The 22,438-nt window shown below is 41.9% G+C and overlaps 3 protein-coding genes across 6 annotated transcripts; 2 read left to right on the forward strand and 1 right to left on the reverse strand.

Moving 5' to 3' along the window:
• Positions 1-106: 106 nt before the first annotated feature.
• Positions 107-10,594, reverse strand: ifrd2 (interferon-related developmental regulator 2). Of its 4 annotated transcripts, XM_064298201.1 has the most exons (14): positions 10,449-10,594; positions 10,029-10,106; positions 8,523-8,591; positions 6,077-6,193; positions 4,701-4,785; positions 4,261-4,385; positions 3,590-3,747; positions 3,337-3,390; positions 2,901-3,079; positions 2,327-2,435; positions 2,012-2,146; positions 1,706-1,834; positions 1,107-1,199; positions 107-794 (listed from the first exon to the last, which is right to left on the reverse strand). In XM_064298201.1, exons 2-14 carry the CDS (start codon positions 10,066-10,068, stop codon positions 714-716), a joined length of 1,374 nt encoding a protein of 457 aa, XP_064154271.1. In that variant the 5' UTR covers positions 10,069-10,106; positions 10,449-10,594; the 3' UTR covers positions 107-713. The 4 variants fall into 4 exon arrangements, with proteins under 4 accessions (XP_064154271.1, XP_064154273.1, XP_064154270.1 ...); XM_064298203.1 differs by lacking the exon at positions 8,523-8,591 and having other exon boundaries at positions 10,449-10,592; XM_064298200.1 differs by having other exon boundaries at positions 10,029-10,585.
• Positions 10,595-11,295: 701 nt separating this feature from the next.
• On the forward strand, positions 11,296-14,710 carry nprl2 (NPR2 like, GATOR1 complex subunit). Its single transcript, XM_064298205.1, has 11 exons — positions 11,296-11,544; positions 11,717-11,808; positions 12,000-12,168; positions 12,313-12,421; positions 12,553-12,689; positions 12,905-13,002; positions 13,124-13,160; positions 13,248-13,341; positions 13,640-13,757; positions 13,966-14,108; positions 14,395-14,710. The coding sequence occupies exons 1-11, from the start codon at positions 11,467-11,469 to the stop codon at positions 14,460-14,462; spliced, it is 1,143 nt and encodes a 380-aa protein (XP_064154275.1). The 5' UTR covers positions 11,296-11,466; the 3' UTR covers positions 14,463-14,710.
• A 984-nt stretch (positions 14,711-15,694) lies between these two features.
• On the forward strand, positions 15,695-21,537 carry zmynd10 (zinc finger, MYND-type containing 10). The gene is made up of 12 exons (XM_064298204.1): positions 15,695-15,947; positions 16,246-16,354; positions 16,619-16,735; positions 16,899-16,952; positions 17,182-17,334; positions 17,795-17,883; positions 18,151-18,251; positions 18,467-18,639; positions 19,489-19,614; positions 19,974-20,095; positions 20,427-20,552; positions 20,978-21,537. Exons 1-12 carry the CDS (start codon positions 15,847-15,849, stop codon positions 21,075-21,077), a joined length of 1,371 nt encoding a protein of 456 aa, XP_064154274.1. The 5' UTR covers positions 15,695-15,846; the 3' UTR covers positions 21,078-21,537.
• The last annotated feature ends 901 nt before the right edge of the window (positions 21,538-22,438 follow it).

Here is a 22,438-nt window from a genome sequence, read left to right on the forward strand (position 1 = left end):
AACTGCTACAATTCAAGTTCCGAGACCATGTCTTACCTGCCATATATACAAAGATGTGTAGAATTTCTCATTTCAAGACTCAAGTTTAACAAACTAAGACATCGAATTCATTCCTCACTTATTAGATTTTATTTTAATTCAAGATGTCAAATTAGTTTTACCCTTTGGGTACATAAGCACTGCCTGTCAATTAGATGACAAAAGCTGGAAAATAACCGCCACTCAATTCCTTTTTTAATCTTGGTGCTTTCATTATACATACATATGTATTTTATATATACATATAAAGATAAATAATGCACAATCAAACCAGCATACAAAATATACATAGAAAAACTACAAAATGTCTTCATTTTGTTTAAACCTTTCCCATGTTTGATTACAAAGTCTGCAAATGTTTGTTTAAAAATCATTTTCTGGTCTTCCACTCAATAAATTAGAAGGTAAAATACTCCACATGAAATGATTAATATTGTCTTACATATAGTTAATATAAAGGTACATTATACTTTTCATTATTCCCATCTGTTGTTTTATTTTATTCCGTGGTGTTAAATAAAAAAATAAAACGCACACACACAGGAATCGTTTGCAATGTCCCGGTTTTGGCAGCAGCATGTTTTTTCAAGTGAAGAGATATGGTTGGGCTAGTGTTCTTCTCCCGCGTGCTGTTGTCCCCTGGGGCTGGTACGAGTCCCCTCTCTTTGCCACTCTCACATCACGTCTGCTCGTTTGTCCCTCACCTTGTTCCTTAGTTTAGTCCTGGCTTTGAAAGCAGCAGAGTTGTACAGATGCTGTAAAGAGGAAGAGGAGGGGGGGGGGGGGGTACATTTGGGCAAGAAATGTCAATGAGAACATGTGAAAGGACCTTTATGAGTAATTTTAAACAATCTCTCTTGTGAACACACAAGAATTCCAGGCTCAGTACGAGTACTGCTATACCAGGCTGAGCATGCACAACATGCCAGTGGCACAATCTCTCTTGTGAACACACAAGAATTCCAGGCTCAGTACGAGTACTGCTATACCAGGCTGAGCATGCACAACATGCCAGTGGCACTTATTGACATGAGGGGACCGCGGTGACAGCATGGTTCACATTTCACCTTCTCAAAACGGGATATCCGGCTGGCCTTGACAGAGGCATCCAGAATCAAAGGTGGTCCCAGTTCAAAGATGTCCCTCAGCAGCTGGTTATACTGCATTTACAACAAGACAAGGCTCAGTAGTGATAACTACACTATATTATACACAAAAAAAAAAAAAAATGATCACACAAACACAATCAATACCAGCTTTACAAAATAAACAGTAAATAAGGTTCAGAGTGAAAAATTCAGGAGAGGACACAGTGTTTTTAAGACATCTGAGATGGATCACTCTCATGTTGCTCGTATCTCTGGCTGCCTGGGGGCCAGTCAATTCTCTGTTTAAGCAGCCAAGCACAGAAGGCATTGTTGGCGATCTTGCAAGTATGTCATTCCGTTTCCACGGTAACACGGCAGAAAACCAACAATGTAGAAAAGCCGCTAGCGAGGAAAACACTGGCCCCAGCATGGTATTCCTCTCACACTATACATTATTCACTGCTCTTATAAAGCATTGTATGGTTATGCTGGATGATTGTGGTCAATTTCGACACCATTCAACTACATTTTTAATGGTCATGACAGTGCAGTGCAGTTTGTCCCCAAAGCCTGCTGACCTGCAAGTGGTGTCTCACTCCAGATTCTAGAACCTCTTTGAAAGCATCATAGATCCTCCTACGCATCCAGCTGTCGATATAGATGCCTTCCAGGCCAAAGCGAATCTTCTCCTCCGTGAAGTCCTCATTCTGTGAATGTACAGGGCTCTGTTACCATTACCAAGTCCTTTTGGCACTCATCAACGGCTCACAAAAACTGCTCTCCTCATATATCTTGTACAACAGGGACGCAGGATGGTATAACTATGTTTAATAGAAAATGTGATGTAAACTGGCATTTATTTAAATTCCATCCCCTGCTCTTACCTCGATATAGTGCAGGACTTCTCTGAAGATGGAGCGCTGTTTCCGCCGGTCATTCTTGGCCCTGTGTTTGTTCCCATCGGTCGCCAGGCCTTTCAGTATTTCACACAATGCGTCACAGTCGTCATACTGGAAGTCCTGTAAGTCACGCACACACACAGATGCACACACAAAACAAGCACACGGACGTCACATCAGGGAAGATTATTCCGAGAGAAATTACACCTGCGTTCGAAATTTTCCACCTGGTCTGAACAGGGTGGTTTGCGAGTGTGGGAGAGTGCAGTGAAGAGGGGGCTGCGCAGTACTTAGGCTCACCCGGTCAATATCTCTGCCCAGTTCAAACAGCAGTGCAATGGTCTCCCCAACAGCGATCCTGTAGTTGACATCGCAGCATTCCAAGCAGGCCTGCAGTTTAGGTAAGTGTCTGTACAGAGTGTGTGTGTGTGTGTGTGTGAGAGAGAAAGAGAAATACACCAAGTGAGGACATACGAACAGCAATGCACACTGCTAAATATAAGCTACACTGCAGGAAAGCCAGCAACTGGCTGTTATTTTGGTCTGCAGACGTTTTGATTAGGATATAATGTGGTTAAGAATTGGTGTTTTTGCTGTACACAGATATTATTTCACAGTCATTGTATTGCTGCCAAATGCAACAGGAAAATGTTGCTTGGCAACATACTGACTGGCAACATTTTCAATTTAAACAACTCTTGACTTATTGTACTGGAGGTATAACACAAAACAAGGGGGGGCTATGCAAGTGAAGTTGATAAATGGGGCCAGGTAACAGAATGCAGTGTTTGTCGCCGTTAAGAAACAAATGATACAGCCAAAAAAACTTGTTGCCTTTGATTAAACTACAGCCCACATCATGCCTGACACTCACATGTCGAGCAGTGTGTGGAGGTGTGAGGCAGGGCACAAGGTGACTAGCAGTGCCCAGGCCTGCAGGGCGGCGCAGTGGAGTCCTGGGGTGCCTGGCTTTGGGGTGGGTAGAGTGCCCTCTCGATTTGGGTATGAGGTGGTGAACACACTCTCCAGGTTGCTCATGGATTTCACTAGGTCCTTCAAGAGCACACAACCACACGCATAATTACCATTAATGCGTGTACCTGCCAATGAATATTCAGATCGCAAATCCTCAACCCAGTGCAATAAACAATATTTGGGTTTATTGCACTGGGTTGAGTCTGGGTATCTCATTGGACTGGAGCTTACTCACATCTGTGATGCGACCAGTGATAAAACAGTCAATCAAGGACCCTTCATCACCAGCAATGCAGGCAACAGTTAAAAGTGTTAAAACTGAAGGAGAAGCTCACCTCTGCATCCTCTGCGGCAGAGACATAGCAGCACACCCCCAGGGCCGTGGCACACTGCATTAAAGTCACCAAACACAAGGGGAGGGGGCGGAAAAAGGAGAGGGAGAGAGAGCATGAAGTCTAGAACACTGTATAAATAACTCCATGCATCGGGCTAGTGCTCGCTGCAAAGGAAAAAGGCAAATGCACGGTGGCTGGAAGGTGCGGACCGAACGGCACTGCCGTCGCAGGCCGGGCGCAGGGGGGCACTCACGCTCTGTCGGGCAGCGATGCTGGCGCAGCCATCGCTGAGGATGGAGCTGAGGACGGGCCTGAGGGTCCTGAAGCCCTCCTCGCCCTCGTCCCCCCCGCCCAACTGCACGCACAGCAGGGCGCACACCCCCGCGGCGGCCGCCTGCTCCTCCCCACCGCCTGGAGAGGAAAAAGTGAGAAACCGCTTTCCTGCACTGAAATGAATCAAATAAGCAAGCCTGCCTGCCTGCCCGCCCGCCCACACAGAAACTGAAAAATGCCCTCCGCATAGTGTAATGCATTTGACAAGCTATTATTTTAACGGCATATGAACAATCAAGGGATTTGCTAGTTGGGAAGCTTGGAAATTCTGTATATGAGCAGCTCATATGCAGGGCTACCCTGCCAAATCAATTTTACTCGATTCACAATGGCCACATTAACTTCTACTGAACCACCAGATAATTTGCAATGCGAATGAATTCATTTTACAACATTATTTGCAATGCAGACGTTTCCAGGTTTTGGTTCTCAGATGAATATAAATCATGAATGGTGGCATGGTTACTTGTGCAGTGGGCCATCTCTGTGCTTGTAAAACTTTAGAAAATGTGGATTTTGTCCTATGGCCATATGTGGTGTTCTGCGATACCCAAAGGCACATTTGCGCGGGGTCTCCCCGCCCCTCCTCACCCTTGCGTAGGCTCCTCTCCAGGCAGTCGCTCAGGGTGAGCCTGCGCTCCAGCAGGAAATCATACAGCTGCCTGGAGGAAAAGGCCTGCCTCAGGCTCTCCAATCCAGCCAGACGGGTTTTTGCACTGAAAGAAACACAATCCTGGGCTTAATGGTAAATGGTAAATGGACTGCATTTATATAGCGCTTTTATCCAAAGCGCTTTACAATTGATGCCTCTCATTCGCCAGAGCAGTTAGGAGTTAGGAGTCTTGCTCAAGGACACTTCGACACTCCCAGGGCGGTTTGAACGGCAACCTCGACTGCAGACAATCGTCTACCTCTGAGCTATCGCCATTAATCCTCAATGGGTGACACCGACAAGTCATTTTCATGTACTTTTGCCCCCTCCTTATGACTCGTGCTACTGCAGCATACCCCGTACAAACACACACACACACCTCTTGTCCATGAGATTGTCAATGCACTGTTTCAGCTTGTCCTCAGTCTCCTCTTGTGCAGTCTGTTCATCCACTGGCTCCACGCCTGCAGTACACACAGCAAGAGCACTTACAACATAGATACAGTAATAGGATTCACACCATGACACACGGTAACAAAGTTCACAAACAAATGGTACACCGCCAACATGCACACAAAAGATTTCTATATTGGTATTATATTACCTTGCTTCCAGTCCTCAGGTATTTCTCCAGTTTTTAAGGACTGTCTAAAAATACCTGTCAGTGGTTTAAAGATAATGATACCCGAGTACTCTTGGGTATATGCCATCAGGGCCCGCTGCCTTATTCGTCTTTAGTTTAAGTAATTCATCCAGTACTTCTTTGTCCTCTATTTCAATCTCTGATAAGACACTCTAAGTACAGAATAGGCCTTCCAGTCTATTAGTAACCTCTTCACTAATACAACTCTCAACAAAATAACCATTTAAGACAACAGCAATATCTTTATTCTTAGAAAGAAATGCTCTTTCATTCCTGATGCACCAGATATCCTCTTCGACTTTCCTTACTCTACTACAGCATTGAAAGAAATGTTTTGGGATTACTTTTTGCATTGTGGGCAATTTGCCTTTCAAAGAGCCTCTTGGCTTCCCGTAGTTCTTTTTTAACCTTAGCATTCATATTACAATATTCAGCCTTATTACTCTCAGTGCTATCCTTTTTATAGATCTTGTACAGTTTATTTTTGTCTCCAACTCTCCGGTATGGCTTTGCTCATCCACTGGGGAGACCGCTTCTTCAACTTACTTTTCCTTACCTTTGGAATAAATTTACATTGGGCCTCAAGAATAACCCTTCTGAACCTGTCCCACTTTTCATTCACAGTTTTTCAGTAAGAAGTTGTACCCAGTCAATATGACTTACATTTCCTCGCATCATGTTGAAACTGGCTCATCTAAAATTAAAAGTTCTGGCCATAGAGGCGGCCTTGTTAATTTGCCATAATACATCAAATCTAACAGCAGAATGATCGCTTGTCCCAAGTGGCTCAATTACCTCAATCCTACAAATTCTGTCCGGATCATTACATAGCACCAGATCCAGAACTAATTTCCCTCTCGTAGGCTGATTGATATACTGTGCCAAAAAAGGTCATTTATAACATCTAAAAAATGTCTGAGTGTGTGCGCGCGTGTGTACGTGTGCGCTTGCATGAATGCGTGTGTCTGTGCGTGCATGTACATGTCTGTGTGTGTGTGAGCGTGTGCGTGCATGTATGTGTGCACGCATGTACATGTCTGTGTGTGTGCGTGAGCGCGGCGTGCATGTATGTGTGTGTGTGCGTGTGCGTGAACCTGTGTGTGTGTACCCACCAGTGCCCTCCTCCAGGACAGAGGCACTCTCACTGGCACTGCTGTAGTGACTGAGAACATCACTGGCCAGGTCATCATCACTCGCTCCAGACTCTCCCTTCACTCCATTCCTCCCACCTGCGGGACAGAGAGGGAGGGCAGAAAAGCACAGAGGTAAGGCGCTTTGTCACCTGGCTGTCAGTGTGGCTCAGCTGTCCGTGCCTGTCAGTCATTTCCCTGGACCCAGTCCAAATAGAGAGCAGGGTCAGACTTCCCACTGCTGATGCATGCATGGCTAAACAGGGAGAGTGAGGTCGCGTGCACAGCAAGATCGGGCCCTCTCAAGTATTCAGGTTTCGGAATGCTCAGTACAGCAGCACCACAGCTCAAAGCTGGCTGAACTACCAGCTGCAGTAGAAAAAGGCAAGTTGGGAGCAAAAAAGCTATGCCACTCCGCAGGTTCGTTTTAACAAACTAGGGTCCAAATGAAGTACCATATTTTATCGTGGAAGCATGTCATTTAGGTCATGACCTTTCAAAGAACCTTACACAGCCTCTGACTGACAGGACAACTGAGCTGAATGTTCAGCACACAATGCTGTCAGCTCACTCATCACATGACTTTACCCAATAATCCACAGGGACACAGCAAAGCCCTGAGCCAGCAGGACCCCAGCCTAGCCCTGTACCCCAGTGCATGCTGCCCCGAGAGAAGGCAGCAGTACAATCCCCGCTATATTTTCTATAAAACCGCTAAACAACGCCAATGAGGGAGCACTGTCGGTGTGTATCTAACCCAGCTTCCTGGGGATATCTACTCGGGCCTCCGGGGAAAAACAAAAAAAGCACATCTGTCACTCACTGCACTTTCTGTAATCTCTTAACCTTGAGCCCTGAAGATAGAGCATGGAAGGAGATGTGCCCTGACCAGATGCAGCAATTCAATGCCTCAGGGAAAGAAACTGTGCGGCAAAGTGCTCTCTTATCACCGTTATCACAACTTTGCTTTTGGGACAACTCAAGAGAGAACTTCCACCTGTACTGACACGTCTTGTGACAAACTCCAATCAGGATCCATGTTACAGTGCCTAACCATTCACAAGGCTGACTCGTATAGCAGACTAATAAAAGTCAATTGGACAGCACACTTAACATTTGAAGTAATGAAAAATAGTGGAAAACTGAACATCTAAACACACTGTGATTAAAAACAGCCAGACTACATACTACTGATGGCATTCCTGTGGTAAACAGACATGCAGAACGGCTTTCACGAATACAATAAATGCAGGTGAGGTTAGACAAGGGTCAGTGTGAAAGCACATTGTCGTGGGAATGGTGATGGGATGGGAGAGGGAGAGATGATGGGAGTTATGTAAAAGTAGTCGTCATTCAACATGAAGAGAAAATGTTATCCGTACCTAGAGATGACATACAAATACAACTTCAGCTGCATTCAGTTTTAGCCATTTGTCACAGGTTATTGTTGGTAATCCTAAGGACATCTTGGGTTTATTTCTGAATGACTACCAACACTTAACATCTGCTTTAATATATGCACAAACCTGGTGTTTGAATCTAATTATAGGGTCTTGAGAAAGGCCATGAGCATTAAAAAATGAACACGGAGAGCACTCACCAATATGTTCCCATGTACTTAACTAAAAACTCCATTTTGAGGCAACAAATCTCCACAACCCCTTGACCCATGGGAAGCTTATTAGTTTCAAATACTGATTTGAATGGTTTAACACCTTGGTCTTGGTCTGTACAAAAGATTCTGACCACAGGTCTAATCTACTTTACGGCAGGAACACAACAGTTCCATACACAAAAGCCTCTCAAACATGGAGTGAGAAAGCCATTTCTGCAGTAAGATTTAGATGAACGGACCTGCTAAAATGATACATTTCGCACTGTATGCCCGCCATTCAGTTTTGACTTTTGTAGAGGGCAAAACTGGGGGTCCACACAATCTTGCTGTCACACCAAAATGTCCCCAAACTTGCTAAAACTGCAGCACTGAAGTCTCTATCAAATATGCTACTTTCAGGCAGAAAGACATGTCGACAAGGAATGTTAAATAATGAATAATCGAACATTGCTGTTGTAATGACTTTGTTCTGCTCTATGTTCTTCTTAAATTTGTTTTTTAAATAAAATAATTCCTTTGGGAAATGTAGTTTAATTCAGACGCTGAAGAAAGGGTCAATATGGCAATCTAAAATGAACCGCAAAAGAGCTAAGAAGCTCGTGAAAAAACAAGTATTGCCAATCATACATCAAAATAAGGTTAATATATATACATGACTGAACAGATAAAGGCATCTACAAAGTAATTCCTTCAGAGCAGACACCTATGCTGAAAGCAGTGGCATTTAACATCCCCGGTTGAGACGCATGCGGACAGAGCAATGGGACAGTGGCGAGAGTGTGCTGGAGGAACGTTCAGCATCGCCCCTCGTACCTGCACCTTTACACTGCAGAGCGGCCTTGGCCGACAGCTGCAGCTGTAGGACCTCCTGTCGGAGAGAGCCTGAGGAAGCAGAGGACAGAAGGGGGAGGTGAAGACAGCTGAACCCCTGTATCAGCTATGCTAGGGGGTACAGGTTAACCTTACAGGCCTTCCTTTTTTCAAACCACAAAACAAAATATGACACAGCTTGAGTACCCTCAACGTGCAAATAAGGAAGCACGTTTCACTAATGTTCACTAATCAAAACTGTATCACATTTAAAATAAGGTATCAGAACACGAGTACTTGATGTAATTGATGTAACAGTGTTTCATAAACCTGTCATTTCGAGGGTACATATAGACTCGAACAACCTAGGGCACAATCAGATTGCTTACATTTCCTTGGTCACGAGCACATCTGGAGTAACCTTAAACCTGGAACCTACAGCGTGGCATACAAACGGTTGGCCATGCATTCACGAGCACAATAGGATAAGCGCAGGAGGTTTTTTTCGGCATTTCCATGTCCATTTTACAGACAGACTGGCGCAAAGCAGTGATCAAAGATACAAAATACTAATATTGGTAAGGCTTGTCACTAAAACTTTTTGTAAAATGTTACATATAATTCGGACGTGCCCTAAACACTCCCACATTCAGGGCGTTTTTAGGGCGCCACCTAGAAATCTACCTAAACTATTTTCCCTAGCTGCTATGTTTCAATTTTAATGAAGCACACAGGAAGCTATAAATTAAATCTACTAACGTTAGTTACACTAGCTGGAATGGGTGTATTAAGGTCAAAGAGATGCACTGTAAACTACTGACAGCTAACTGTCCAAGCAGCCTGCTTATTTTTTTTAGCCAGTTCACCAACTTAACCAACATTAGCTATGGCATCTGTGTCACAATTTACCTACTATTTATCAACTTAACACCATAAGAAAAAGCATAAGCTATTCTAGTTAACGCGTGTTACTGCTAGGTCATCTGACTAACAACAACAATTTACAATGCTTAACGTTAGTCTAACATGCTTGAATCTTCCACAGCACTGGCACTTTCCTACAGCTGGGATTCGTTCTGAGCTGCATATTTTCGCTGTTCAGAGAGAGCAAAGCCAATCCAACTGACAGCGTGGCTAGAATAGCTACAAAGCTCATAGGTCATAACTTGGTTAGCTAATCCTGTAGCGGTAACCATCAAGCCTAACTTGGACCAATTTACACTAGCTTTGGACAGCTAACTAGCCATGTGGCTCCACTCTTATACGACTTTGTAAACGGCTTATTACTGGTAACGTTACCCAACGTTAGCTAAATGTGCCTGACACATAAGGATATGTATAGACACAAATAGGTAGCTAATTAGCCAATTATCAAACTAACCACTTGCTAATGTAATGTTAAGCACTAATGTAACGTAAGGCTAAGCTGTTTAACTTAAAAGACAACACTGTAGTTAAATTGCCCAACGTTATCCATAGACAGTAACTTAGATAAAAAGCCAAACTTACCCTTATTGGAACCACGTTTCCCTTTTTTATTCTTCGGCATGGCGCCAGAGTTGCTTCGTTCTCCGCTTCAAATAAAACCTGGGCCGATATTAACAGCAAGACACGCAAATACAACTTATCCTATTTGGAATTGCTTTCGTTAAGCGCGTCTCCTCGGAATCCCTGACCGCCAACAACCGAACTAGTCATCAGACACCGACGGCTTCGCCAACGAATAAACCGGCAAGACTGCAGGGCAGTACTAACAAAATTTCCCTAACACAAAACTAGCCAAGTTAGCTAGAAAGCTAACTGCTCCACTCCACTCCACTCCACCAAATCTTTCTCACCACGTTTCACAAAAAACAACAACTTTTAAGCCCTGGTTCTTTTCTCGTTTTGTATATATATTATCTATGATTGTCCCCGGGTAAGCGATACCTAATGCCTGGTTGCGAGGGTCGGAATTTTTCGAATCGTTTGGGACGTAGTATCGTGCACGTTGTTCCCGCAGATTCCACCATCTTCTCCTCTAACCATGCACAGGCCGGCCACGCTCCACCTCTTCATTGCAGATTGCAAGCGGACCTGGGTAGTGTAGTCACCTTGTAACCTCTTTTACCGACTTTGGTAACGGCAACCTTGTGTATTTATGCCACTTATTAGATCAACGCTGGTCTGATCAGAGCACAATACATTATCGCACTGTCTGCAGAAAAACGAAGGTGCTTTATGCGCTAAAACCATGCGTTAGCCTTGTTGCTTAAAATAATCCCCCAAAAAACTTCACTCTTTTTATGCTCATTTCAAGGGGGATATTTTCCCTTTCAACAAAAACCAGTGATGTAGCCTCACAAAACCTATTATAATTTCTCATTTATGTTAAAATAGTTCGCCATTGAGAGGTAAGATTTCTAATAAAGTTTGTATTTACTACTCTTCATCTGGGCTCTGAATCAGGGTTACTAGACTGATTTCAAAATACAAAGTCATTATAACAATATGTGGAATAGCGTTACCACGTTTCAGTTCAAGACCATATACCCATAGAGGTTAACTTTTTTCAGGTATGCATATTTTACTTTTGCTCATACAAAAGTGGATAAACGCATATCATATTTGTGTTTTTATTTTTTAAATGTCATTTACATTATTTTTGTGCAAAAGACTATGAAAATTAATTATAAATTCAAAACAATCTAACTGCACAGCGCCAGGCCACAATAGCTCTACCTTGTGGCAAATCACCGACATTGAATCAACTGACGGATGAGTAAAAATAACTTCCGGGTTAATCATTGTTGTTGTAGTGGTGAGCTTCCTGAAGTTTTTTTATATGACATGTTATATCAGCAGCTATCGATATTACTCTAAACATATTTAGCATTAATCAAAAAATGTACATTAAAATGAAATACATTTCCTTCGGTTATTAAACTGTTCCTTTATTTATTGAAATATGGGAAGCAAGAGCAGAATCGAGTGTATATTTTTCAGCGAGTTTCATCCTACTTTGGGTCCGAAAATTACTTACCAGGTAAGTCTTTCTTTTGCAAGGTCATTCTTTGCGAAGTTTGATTATCTTACAAGATTACTTAAGTAGTAAAATAATAATCATATTCATGCAAAATGTTTTCTTAAACCCATTTAGCCGTAGTTTGAAAATATTTCCCGTGCACAGTAAATATCGTGTGTACTGTTTAATCTAGGTTCCTGAAGAATACATTTCAAGAGAGCTCTTCGACACAGTGCAAGTGTATATCATCACCAAGCCTGAACTGCAAAACAAACTAATTACAGTGTGAGTATATTGTCTTGTCCTATCAGCACACATTGTCTCTTAATTGCCTCATACAGATGCATGGCTTGTATTATACAGGTGATAATTAAATGACATGCAGCAGTTTAAAAAAAAAAAAAAAAAAACTTTATGAAATACATTCTGTCCAGTTACATTACAGTATTCACATGTAAATGTCTGTATTGATGTAGCACTGCAATGGAGAAGAAGCTAATTGGCTGCCCAGTGTGCATTGAACACAAGAAGTACAGTCGCAATGCCCTACTCTTCAATCTTGGGTTTGTGTGCGATGCTCAGACAAAAACCTGTGCCTTGGAACCTATTGTGAAAAAGCTGTCTGGATATTTGACTACACTGGAGGTAAGCCTTTCCTTGTTTTAGATGTTGATGGGCCTTGCATGTTCTTGGACTGACTTGCAAGATGAAAGCAAGATTAAACTAAACCACTTCACAAGATATTATGTATTGCGGTTCATCAGTGATGTATTTGATCCTGTTTTGCAGTTAGAGAGTGGCTTCATTTCAAATGAGGAGAGTAAGCAGAAGTTGGTGCCTATCATGTCTACACTGCTGGAAGAGCTCAATGCCAAAGGAGCCTGCACTCTGCCGATTGGTGTGTGTGCCTGCGTGTATGCGTGCATCCAAATTTCTGTTTTGTACGTCTTTGTATTTGTCACTGTCTGAACACAACTGATGTTTTTGTTTATTGTACTTGAACGGCTCTCACTTACTTTTGTACTGAAGATGAGTCCAACACTATCCACCTGAAGCTAATTGAGCAGCGTAAGGACCCTCAGATTGTTCAAGAGTATGATGTACCTGTCTTCACCCAGTGCAAGGACCACTTCATTAAGTCTCAGTGGGACCTGACTACTCAACAGGTACTGTGTCCCATCACTCAGGTGGAAACTCCACCCTTGATTGCTCTCTCATTCAGGTAGCAGTACACCACAGTACGCCCTGAATGTTATGTCTGAATGTCTTGGCTTTCACCCATCATTAAATTATAGACTTCAACCAGTGCAGTGGAAGGAGGATATGTTTGGTGTAATGTTGTTTTCCATTTTTTATAGCATTGTTTTGTTTTGTATTGCAGATCCTGGCCTATATTGATGGTTTTAGGCACATACAGAAAATTTCTGCTGAAGCTGATGTGGAGCTAAATCTTGTTCGGATTGCTGTGCAGAATTTACTGTGAGTATTTTGCGGCTGAAATGGAAAAGTGTTGTTTGGACCGAAATGAATGAATATCTAGAAACCTGACACTGACATCCGTTCTCTGTTATGGACATAAATGATCTCCTTCTTTCAACAGGTATTATGGGGTTGTAACACTGGTCTCAATATTTCAGGTAAAAAATGCAGATGAACCTCTCAATATTATTGTTTTTGTTTATCAGTGCTGCTCTCAATGTAAATTTCATTATTTGCCATTTCAGTACTCCAATGTGTACTGCACCACCCCTAAAGTACAAAACCTCATGGATGACAAATCTATCCAGGAAGATTGTCTGCTCTTCGTCACCAAGCCTGGTAAACTTGTAGTGGTCATGGGGGCTGTGGGTGGACAGCATATGGAACATTATAGGGAAGGGACTCAGAAAATTAGGTTTTGAGATCAAGGTCAATGACAAGTTATATACATGGTGTCTGTGTGTGTGCGTGCATAATAGTAATAGATAAATAAACTGCGAATATTTCCTTTTTCTGTTCAATTTACTCAAAGCACTGGCAGAGCATGTGTATGTTTGTGTATATATTTCAGATAAGAGGGATACGAGTTTGATGCACAGTTTGTGAAAGCGTGAGCGTGTGTGCGTTTGTTCTTCAGGGCAGAAGCGGGCCAGCCTACGAGATGTGTTCCAGCTGTACTGTGGTCTCAGTCCTGGCACGACAGTGCGTGACCTCTGCTCCCGCTACTCTCAGCAGCTTCAACGGGTTGATGAGAGGTCAGTGCTGTAGGTGCCGTCATGGCTGTGTGTGTGTGTGCATTGACCTCTTGTGCTGTTAATATTATGGTGTTTATGCACTATCAACCTAGGATGTCCTCAACCTTCAAGTTATCTAGCTATAAATGGGGCTGAAGAATGTGTGCATGCAGGTTAATGTCATGGTTTCAGTGTAAGCCATTGTAATGAATCATTCTTTTTCTCCCAGGAAACTGATCCAGTTTGGGCTGATGAAAGGTCTTATCCGTCGGCTGCAGAAGTATCCAGTTAAAGCTATTCGGGATGAGAGGTCTCGCCCACCCCGCCTATACACTGGCTGCCATAGCTATGATGAGATATGCTGCAAAACAGGTGAGTGACCTGTTCAGAGAGACTGGTTCCTCTTTCTACAAGCGTTAGGCTTATTCATTTGAAGAGATAATGTGTATACCTAATGCCCAAACATAACAGTCAAAAATAAAATTTGCGTAGTACGTATACATTAAGACATATTTAGCATGTTGGATATTCTTGACAATGTTAACAAACTGTTTCAGCTCATGTGGTAAGGTGTGTAGCTTACTATTTGTTTGAATTTTTTATTTTAATTCTGTGACAACAAACCTAACTGAGGGCATATTTCTCACTGATTTTGCAGGAATGAGCTACAGAGAACTAGATGAGAGACTGGAGAATGACCCCAACATCATAGTTTGCTGGAAATAAATTTCCCAACAGTCCTGACCTAGATGAATTTTCAGTGGCAGTAGCTTTTTACAAAGTCTAGAATTTTAATTTTGTTGTTATTTAGAAGTGCACTGAATGTCATTTCAGAATGCTAGTTACCATTGCTTTAAACATGTTAAACTATCCCAATTCTGTACCTTTATGTTAAAGGTCAGTTGGGGCTATAATTTTCACAGCAACATTAATTTAAAAGAGTTCTAATAAAGTGCTATACATTTTGGAATAAACGTGTGTGCTCCACCATGGTAATTTATTGGTTTTTGGCACATTTTATATAGATAAAATGTGATGTGATTTGCCAAATAACAGAAAAATTACAACTTTTCCATCATCAGACATTTAATATCTCTGTGGAATATTAAGTAAGTGCACCCAAGCTTCCATAACTGATAAAACCTCCTTTAGCAGCAGTTACTAAGCATTTCCTCTATATGTTCATGAGTCTCTCACATTGCCTATGAGGAATTCTGAACCACTATTCATTACAGAATTGTGTCCTTACCACCCATCTCAATAGGCTTTTAGCTGTCTTAGAGGTTCTTCTCCAGAATACTTTGGTACTGTGTGGACTCATTGATTGACTCAAAGTAGCTGAAAATCATCACCATACTGCACGGTTCCTCCAAGCTAATTCTCCAAGCAACTCAGTCCGAAACACTATCAGTACTATAGCTAACTGGACAGCTCATTGAATGGTATTTTGATTTCCCTTTGGCCACTGGACTCTGAAGTGTACTTTTTATAGACAAAATATTTAGAAAATTACATGCCTCAGTATGTTTTCCCAGCTAACCATAGGTAAAATTAACCTTGACTATTGCTCTGAAAATAATTCAAAAACCATACATTTGTACACATGATTGAAAAGTGGGGGGGGGGAATGATCTGAGTGTGAACCTTGAATAAGGCAACTATTTGTGTTGTAGCCTTTTTAAAGTTAGTTAATAGTTAAACTATGCGGCTGTTCCCTGCACTTGGAACGGTACTTCTCTCTAGGGTTTTCGACACACTTGTTCCTGGTTATGGTTGTACGCTCTGGATAAGAGCGTCTGCCAAATGCCTGTAATGTAATGTTAAAGAATGTACAGTGGTTTTTCATTATGATGGACGCTCGCGGAAGTTAAATACAACACAATCAGTTCGAATCTGCTCCCAATGATCAATACATCATGCAGTGTTTATCTTGGGCCCCGTAGTACAGCACAATTGTGGTTGAGAACTTCCAGTGAAATGCCTGGCAGCGGGTTTACACGTGCGTCTGTTGTTAGTTGTAACCATAACGACAGCGTTGTATTGAATGAGAGACTGAAGAGTTGGGGCATATTGCTTGTGTTGGGTTTTTAATCCTCAAATTTTTTTAGTAATGGAGACGTCATCCTTTCAACAAGTACTTTTTCCTGGAGAAGCGGAAGGATATATACAAAATTTGGAAATATTTCAGCTAAAGGACATTGGTTGTCCAAGGTAGGCAATCCTATCGTTATTGGTACTAATTTAACGTAGTCTAAGATACCTAGCACTAGCGTAACGCAGTGAAGTTTGTTGATTAAATACGTTTACAAAATAGAGTTGGCCTATCGCTATTTCAAATGTTATTTCAGTGATCAGCAGCCTTTGGTATTTTATATACTCGTTGGCTTGCTAATATAACGTTAGCTATAGAAAAGCAGTGCATTTGCCGATCAGATAGTTTACGCCTGTTTCGTTAACCTCCAGCCAGTAACGCTAGCCTCGATGTTTGACACTTTTTATTGAATTGCAGGTGGTTCAAGCAGCACGAATACATCGAAAAGCTTAACATGCAGGCGATTCTTAATGCCACGGGAAGCCAGGATGAGTTCGTGAAGGAGTTACTTGTGTCATTGGGAAAGGTAAAACATATAAATAAAATTCAACTTGCTAGCAGTTGACGTGGAATCATTATTTATTAATTTGCTGGATGCAATAGTATCTTTTTTTTTTTTTTAAATGTAGCTACTCTGTATTAATATATTAATTAATTATTAATACATGATTATTCATCGTGTTATTTGGTGCTGTGTCGCAGTGTGTAGCATGGATATTCTTAGACAAAGCATTTTTTTCTTGTTCATTCCATTTATTGAGAGCCACCCTACCCTCTTTTTCATGTGCAGATCCCTACATTGGTCCATGAGATGATCTTAGTGGAGGTTTGGAAAGTGAAGATTTTTCCTATTCTGTGTCAGCTGCAGGATTTCAACCCGCAAAGCACATTTCCTTTGTATATGGTGGTAAGATGTAATTTTGGACATAACACTGCAAAGATCGATACTCACTACACAATTGATGTATATTGTATAAATGATGTATAAACGGCAGCTATCATGGTTTTTTTGGGTTTTTTCTTTTCTTTTTCTGGTGAGTCTGTCAACATTGTTTTTGTTTTGTTCCTAGATTCATCATGAAGCTACCATTATCAACCTGTTAGAGACAGTCATGTTTCACCGGGTGAGTTTGATACATTTACATGTACATTCTTGCATTGAATAATGCATTTCTCACAAAAATGTTACATGTTCAAGAAGAACGATTAGGCTTTTTCTGCTTTTATGTATTAAGAAAGGGGTATGCTTTTTACCGTGTGTTGGTTGTGTTAGCAGATATAGTTGTGGCTGTAAAACTGTCTGGCTGTAGGTTTGCATGAATCTCTTGTACTGAACGTAGTGTGCGTTCACAGGAGTCCTGCGAGGCTGCAGAGGACTCTGTCTTGGACCTGGTGGATTACTGTCACCGTAAGCTGACCCTGCTGGCTGGCCGCTCTGAGAGGGAGGATCCCACAACTGAGGGCAGGCTGACCCACACAGTGGATGTAAATTCCTCCTCCATACAGGTGAGGACATACGACTAAGTGTTGAACTAAATCTGTGTATGGGTATGGACAGGAATTTTGTGGGACTGGCTGCTCATTTTGTGTTAGGTACAGGTGAGGGAAGGAGCGGTGTTTGATTAAATGTTATATACAGAGATGAATTAGATTGGGGTGTAGTGTAAGTAACTGATCTGCATAGGAGTGGATAGGAATAGTGCTGTAACACCTTTACTGTGGACAAGACTTGTGTGTCTTACAGGTCTCTTAGGGAATTCAGTACCAAAACTATTGCAGCTTTCTATCTAAGTCTGCCACAATTGCCTGACAGTGCCCTTTATATAAATTCCCAAGACCTTTTAAGAACTTAATTTATCATAAATGTATGTGGTATACCATTTTCTCATCAGATGTAAAAAAGGAAACAATAACCATACCCCTGCAGCAGGCATGTATCACAGTTTACCTTTTTTTAACCTTCTAGGAACTAAAGAAGCAGAGTGAGGCCTTAGAGTTTGAGATCTCCCTGAAGGCACTTTCAGTTCTCCGGTACATCACTGATCACACAGACAGGTAATACACCACTGATTATATAGACTGACAGGATGTTGTATTGCATAGTACCAATTTAAACTGTGTTTCACTGAGTCAGTTACATTTTACAAGGCCAGGTATAACAGCACTATTCTACAAAGGATTCAGACCTGCAGCAAAAACATAAAACATAAAAAATAAAAATAATGATAATAATAATTGGGAAAATCAACTCTGAAGTCGAATTATACTATTGGTAATGAATGATGACGGTAATACAGATCGTTTGCTGTTTGTGTGATGTAGTGTGAGTCTGAGTGCCCTCACCAGACTGCTCTGCACCCATAATCTACCCTGTGTCCTGGTCCAGCTGGTTGAGCACTGCCCTTGGTCTCGCTTCTCCAAAGGTACACTGGCCTTCCGCTCCCTCGCATTACATCACTTGTTTTTATAGTGCCTCCTTAGGCACATCCTTGTATGTGCTGTTCTCAATTGACATTCACTGATTTTAACTTGCAGGAGACTATAATACCATGCTATTTTCAACTCAGCTAGAAGCTCATTGGATGTGTAAATGTGCATGCCTTAACACAACTTTCTTGCCTGTTGCCTCCCTCTGCAGGTCAGCTGGAAAAGTACATAGATGGGAAGTGGCAGAAAATTCCCAGGGAAGACCAGGTAAAGATGACTAAACTGGATGGCCAGGTGTGGATCGCTCTGCTCAACCTGCTGCTAAAGCCAGAATGCCAGAGGAAATATGATTTCAACAACTTCAACAAAAGCCAGCTCTTAAAGGTACAGTATCACAGAGCAGACAGTGCTCTACTTGAAGATGAAGGTACTTCCCCCTGTGGCTGTGTAGAAGCACTTTTTGCCTCCTAGCAACCCTTGCTGCTTGTCTACAGAAACTGTGGTTAGGAAGGATGTGTTAATTTCTGCCAGGGCATTGTCTACTTCAGTCTTTACTGATCTTTCTGCTGATTAAGGGGGATGAGGAGAGAACCAGATGCTCTTTTGCTTGTGGCAGTTCCTTTCTCTGTTCTGTATTTCTTTTAATGAGCACATCCTGCCAGACTGTAGGACACATTACATTATGAGCCATTTATTATGGAAGCCTGGCTGACACATTTTGAAAACTGAGAAATTCTGTTTTTAGTCTGACCCAAGACTTAAAAAACGAAAAAACGTTGTGGTTACAAAAAAGGTCACCTTTAAAAACCTACCTAGCGTAATGCATGTGGCTACTCTGACTGCAGTGTGTCTGCAGAGTGCATAGTCCTAGAAAATGAATTGTGTTCACTGAGGTGCAATAGTTATGCTGCACACAGTCAGTATGGAACATAATGGTTTCTGTGGTTTCTGTGCATACAGAACTTGTGCTGGTGCTCTGTGTAGTGTTACGTTTTACATGTCTGCAGTGTGTGTGCAGCCAGTCACCATTTACACATATCTCTGTTTGTTGATTGCAAATGATAGATGTAAAGTTACACTGGTAGATTGTTCATTCACAATGTGTTCCGTAGGGTGTCTGTATGATCCTGGTTTGTGTGTGTGTATGTGTGTGTGTGTGTTTGTGTGTGTGGGGGGGGGGGGGGGGTGTTGGGGGTTTGTGTGTTTGCCTGTTTGGTGTTTGTGTTTGTCTAGTTGCGAGCTTTCCTGACAGAGGTATTGATTGACCAGCTGCCAAACCTGGGTGAGTTACAACGCTTCCTAAGTCACCTGGCAGTCACGGACCCAGCACCCCCAAAAAAGGACCTGATCCTGGAGCAGGTACGATGCAGACAGGGATATGGGGGTAGAGCGGCAATTGGGTGTGTAGTATAATGGGTAAGGAACTGGTCTTATAACATAAAGGTCACAGGTAGTGACATGTAGGCACTGTTGTTGTACCCTTGAGCAAGGTACTTAACCTGTATTGCTTCAGTATATATCCAGCTATATGAATGTATGCAATGTAAATGCTATGTAAAAGTCACTCTGGATAAGAGTATCTGCTAAATGCCTGTAATGTAGTGTAATGTAAAGCGTACCTGCTACACAAATATGGCCTCCACTCATATTATACACCTATGCTGTTTAATGTGTCTTTTGTTTGAGTCAAGGTAGTGTTCTTAAATGTTCGCCTTTAGATTCCAGAGATGTGGAACAATATAATGAAGGACAATTCAGGGAAGTGGAAGGCTGTTGCCAAGTACCAGGTGAAGCAGGCTTTTAGTCCCTCAGAAAGTGACCTGAGGCAGCAGGCATGCAGGTGAGAAAACCCAACTCGCATTGATGAGAAAAGGCTGAGACACAGGTGAGAGAGACTGAGACACAGATGAGAAAAGGCTGAGACACAGGTGAGCGAGACTGAGACACAGATGAGAAAAGGCTGAGACACAGGTGAGCGAGACTGAGACACAGATAAGAAAAGCTGAGACACAAGTGAGAAACTTAAAACACAAATAGATTTCAAAGTAAGTGTAACATAGTTCAAAGGTTGTCTCTTCAGAATGATATTAAATGTAATGTTAACAGGCATCATAGTGTAGTGTCTCAGAATGATCAGCATGTTATTCCTCCTTTCCCATTTCCCCTGACAGGCTGGCCCAGACCTACAATCTGGATGTGATTGAGAGCTTTATACCCGAGAAGCCCAAGTGTGGCTCGTGTGGCTCTGAGGCCAGCAAGCGCTGCTCACGCTGCCAGGGAGAGTGGTACTGCCGCAGGTAAGCCCAGCATAGAGACCCTACTGGTGAGACCAACGCACAGAGAAATACTACTGTGTCAGACAGACGCAGAGTGAGGTACTGCAGACAAGACCCATGGAGGTCAAGCCACCACAAGAGGAACACCACTATGATAATAGTGACTTCACCCCAAGGCTACCTCAGAGAATACTACCACAACTGAGACCAGCACAGAGAGTTTTACTACTGCATGTAGCACTAGAACACAGCTTTCCTGCAGACAGCACTAATATAGAGAGGGGCATTGATGGAGGCAACACTAGCATGGAATGGCTTTTCTGCATATAAGACCATGCAACAGTGTTACCATCTCATGTACAAACACAGTATGCAACTGATGCAGATATGACAATTGGAGCTATGTTACAGCTGCAGTAAATGAACGTATTCTTGTGCTTCTACAGGGAATGCCAGGTGAAGCACTGGCCGAAACACAAGAAAGCTTGCCAACTGATGGCGGATGCCACAGAGAAACTCCAGAGGGACTTAAACATCAAAGCTTAGCTTTTGGTTTTAGACAACGGACTGAGGAATGTTTACCAGAATAGCAGAGTTCTCTGTTTTATTCTTTTCACCCACGTTGTGTAAAAAGATAAATTGTTAATCTCTAAGATGACATCATTGGCTTGACACATGTATGAAGGCTATCTTGTAAACCAAGCATGTCGATAAAGATAAATAACATTGGATGGTCATGTCAGTGACAGAAACTTGGTCTGAAGTTATAGGTTTTATCTGCATGTTGAAAGTCATAGATTGACAGTCCTGTGCTTACTTGTAAGAAAACAAGTGGATTTTCCTCAAACTGAAATCACAGAATAGCGATTGTAATTATTTCGTTTTGCAGGAGTTTGTAAAATTGATAATTTACTCTGTTCCTAATTTTTTTTTTTTTTTTTTTGTAAGTTTTGTACTGTTTGGTACCCATTAGCTTTAACATAATTCTAAATTGTTTGGAACACAGGATTCTGTTTCTTCTGTGATCTCTGGCTTAATACAGACAGACAGGAGATTACTCAGATCCTTAATGCGCTCCCAGTGAACTCCCCGGATCTCCTGATGACGATGTAAATGCTTCCTTTCTTGTTGGGGAAATGTTTCCTTTAGAAGGTACATCTCCAGTCTCTTAAAATGCATAACAACGTGTCTTCTACGTTAAATAAATCAATAAATCAATCAATTAATTAATATATCACGGAAGCTAATAACATTCGAACCCATGCCACAAAAAATAAATAAATAAATAAATAAATTAAAATTCTGTACTGAAATGAAACAGCACAGTACATTTACAGCAGATTTACATTAACCGCAGCCATGAAAAAAGTAGGGGACCGTAGTTCCACTGCAGCTTCATCCTGTGGAGACAAATAAATCGCCACGTCTTCATACAGACTTGCTCTCGGTCTGTTAAAATGTTTAGTAATACTTCTCATTTTGTTAATGAACTACCTCGTTACGCATATGTGCAGATGTCCCATCTCTTTCATGGTATTATACGTAGCCTGTAGTGTTTAAAATTGTAACTCACTAACTGCCAAAAATATATCTGCGTTAAATGGTTTCATTAAATGTTTAGTTTACTTGTAAGAATGTTATGTAGGCTAACCGTGCGACTTGACTTTGCCAGTAGGCTAAGGACCAAAATCAGTGGTAGAGCATTAATGCTGAACAATTTCATTAGTTGTTCCACTGATGTAGTTTACTGTATGGGGGTCACATATTTACATTTTAATCTAGCCTATCTCTCTTTAAAATAATGAACCGTATCACATGTTTTGGCATGATGCGCGTTTTTGGCAATCGATGCTAATGTAGCTGCAGCCCATTAATAGTTAACTGCGGGCTTCTTCGCCTATTGCCCA

The sequence above is a fragment of the Anguilla rostrata genome, chromosome 11, assembly GCF_018555375.3.
Source record: "Anguilla rostrata isolate EN2019 chromosome 11, ASM1855537v3, whole genome shotgun sequence".
In the NCBI taxonomy this organism is placed as follows: Eukaryota; Metazoa; Chordata; class Actinopteri; order Anguilliformes; family Anguillidae; genus Anguilla; species Anguilla rostrata.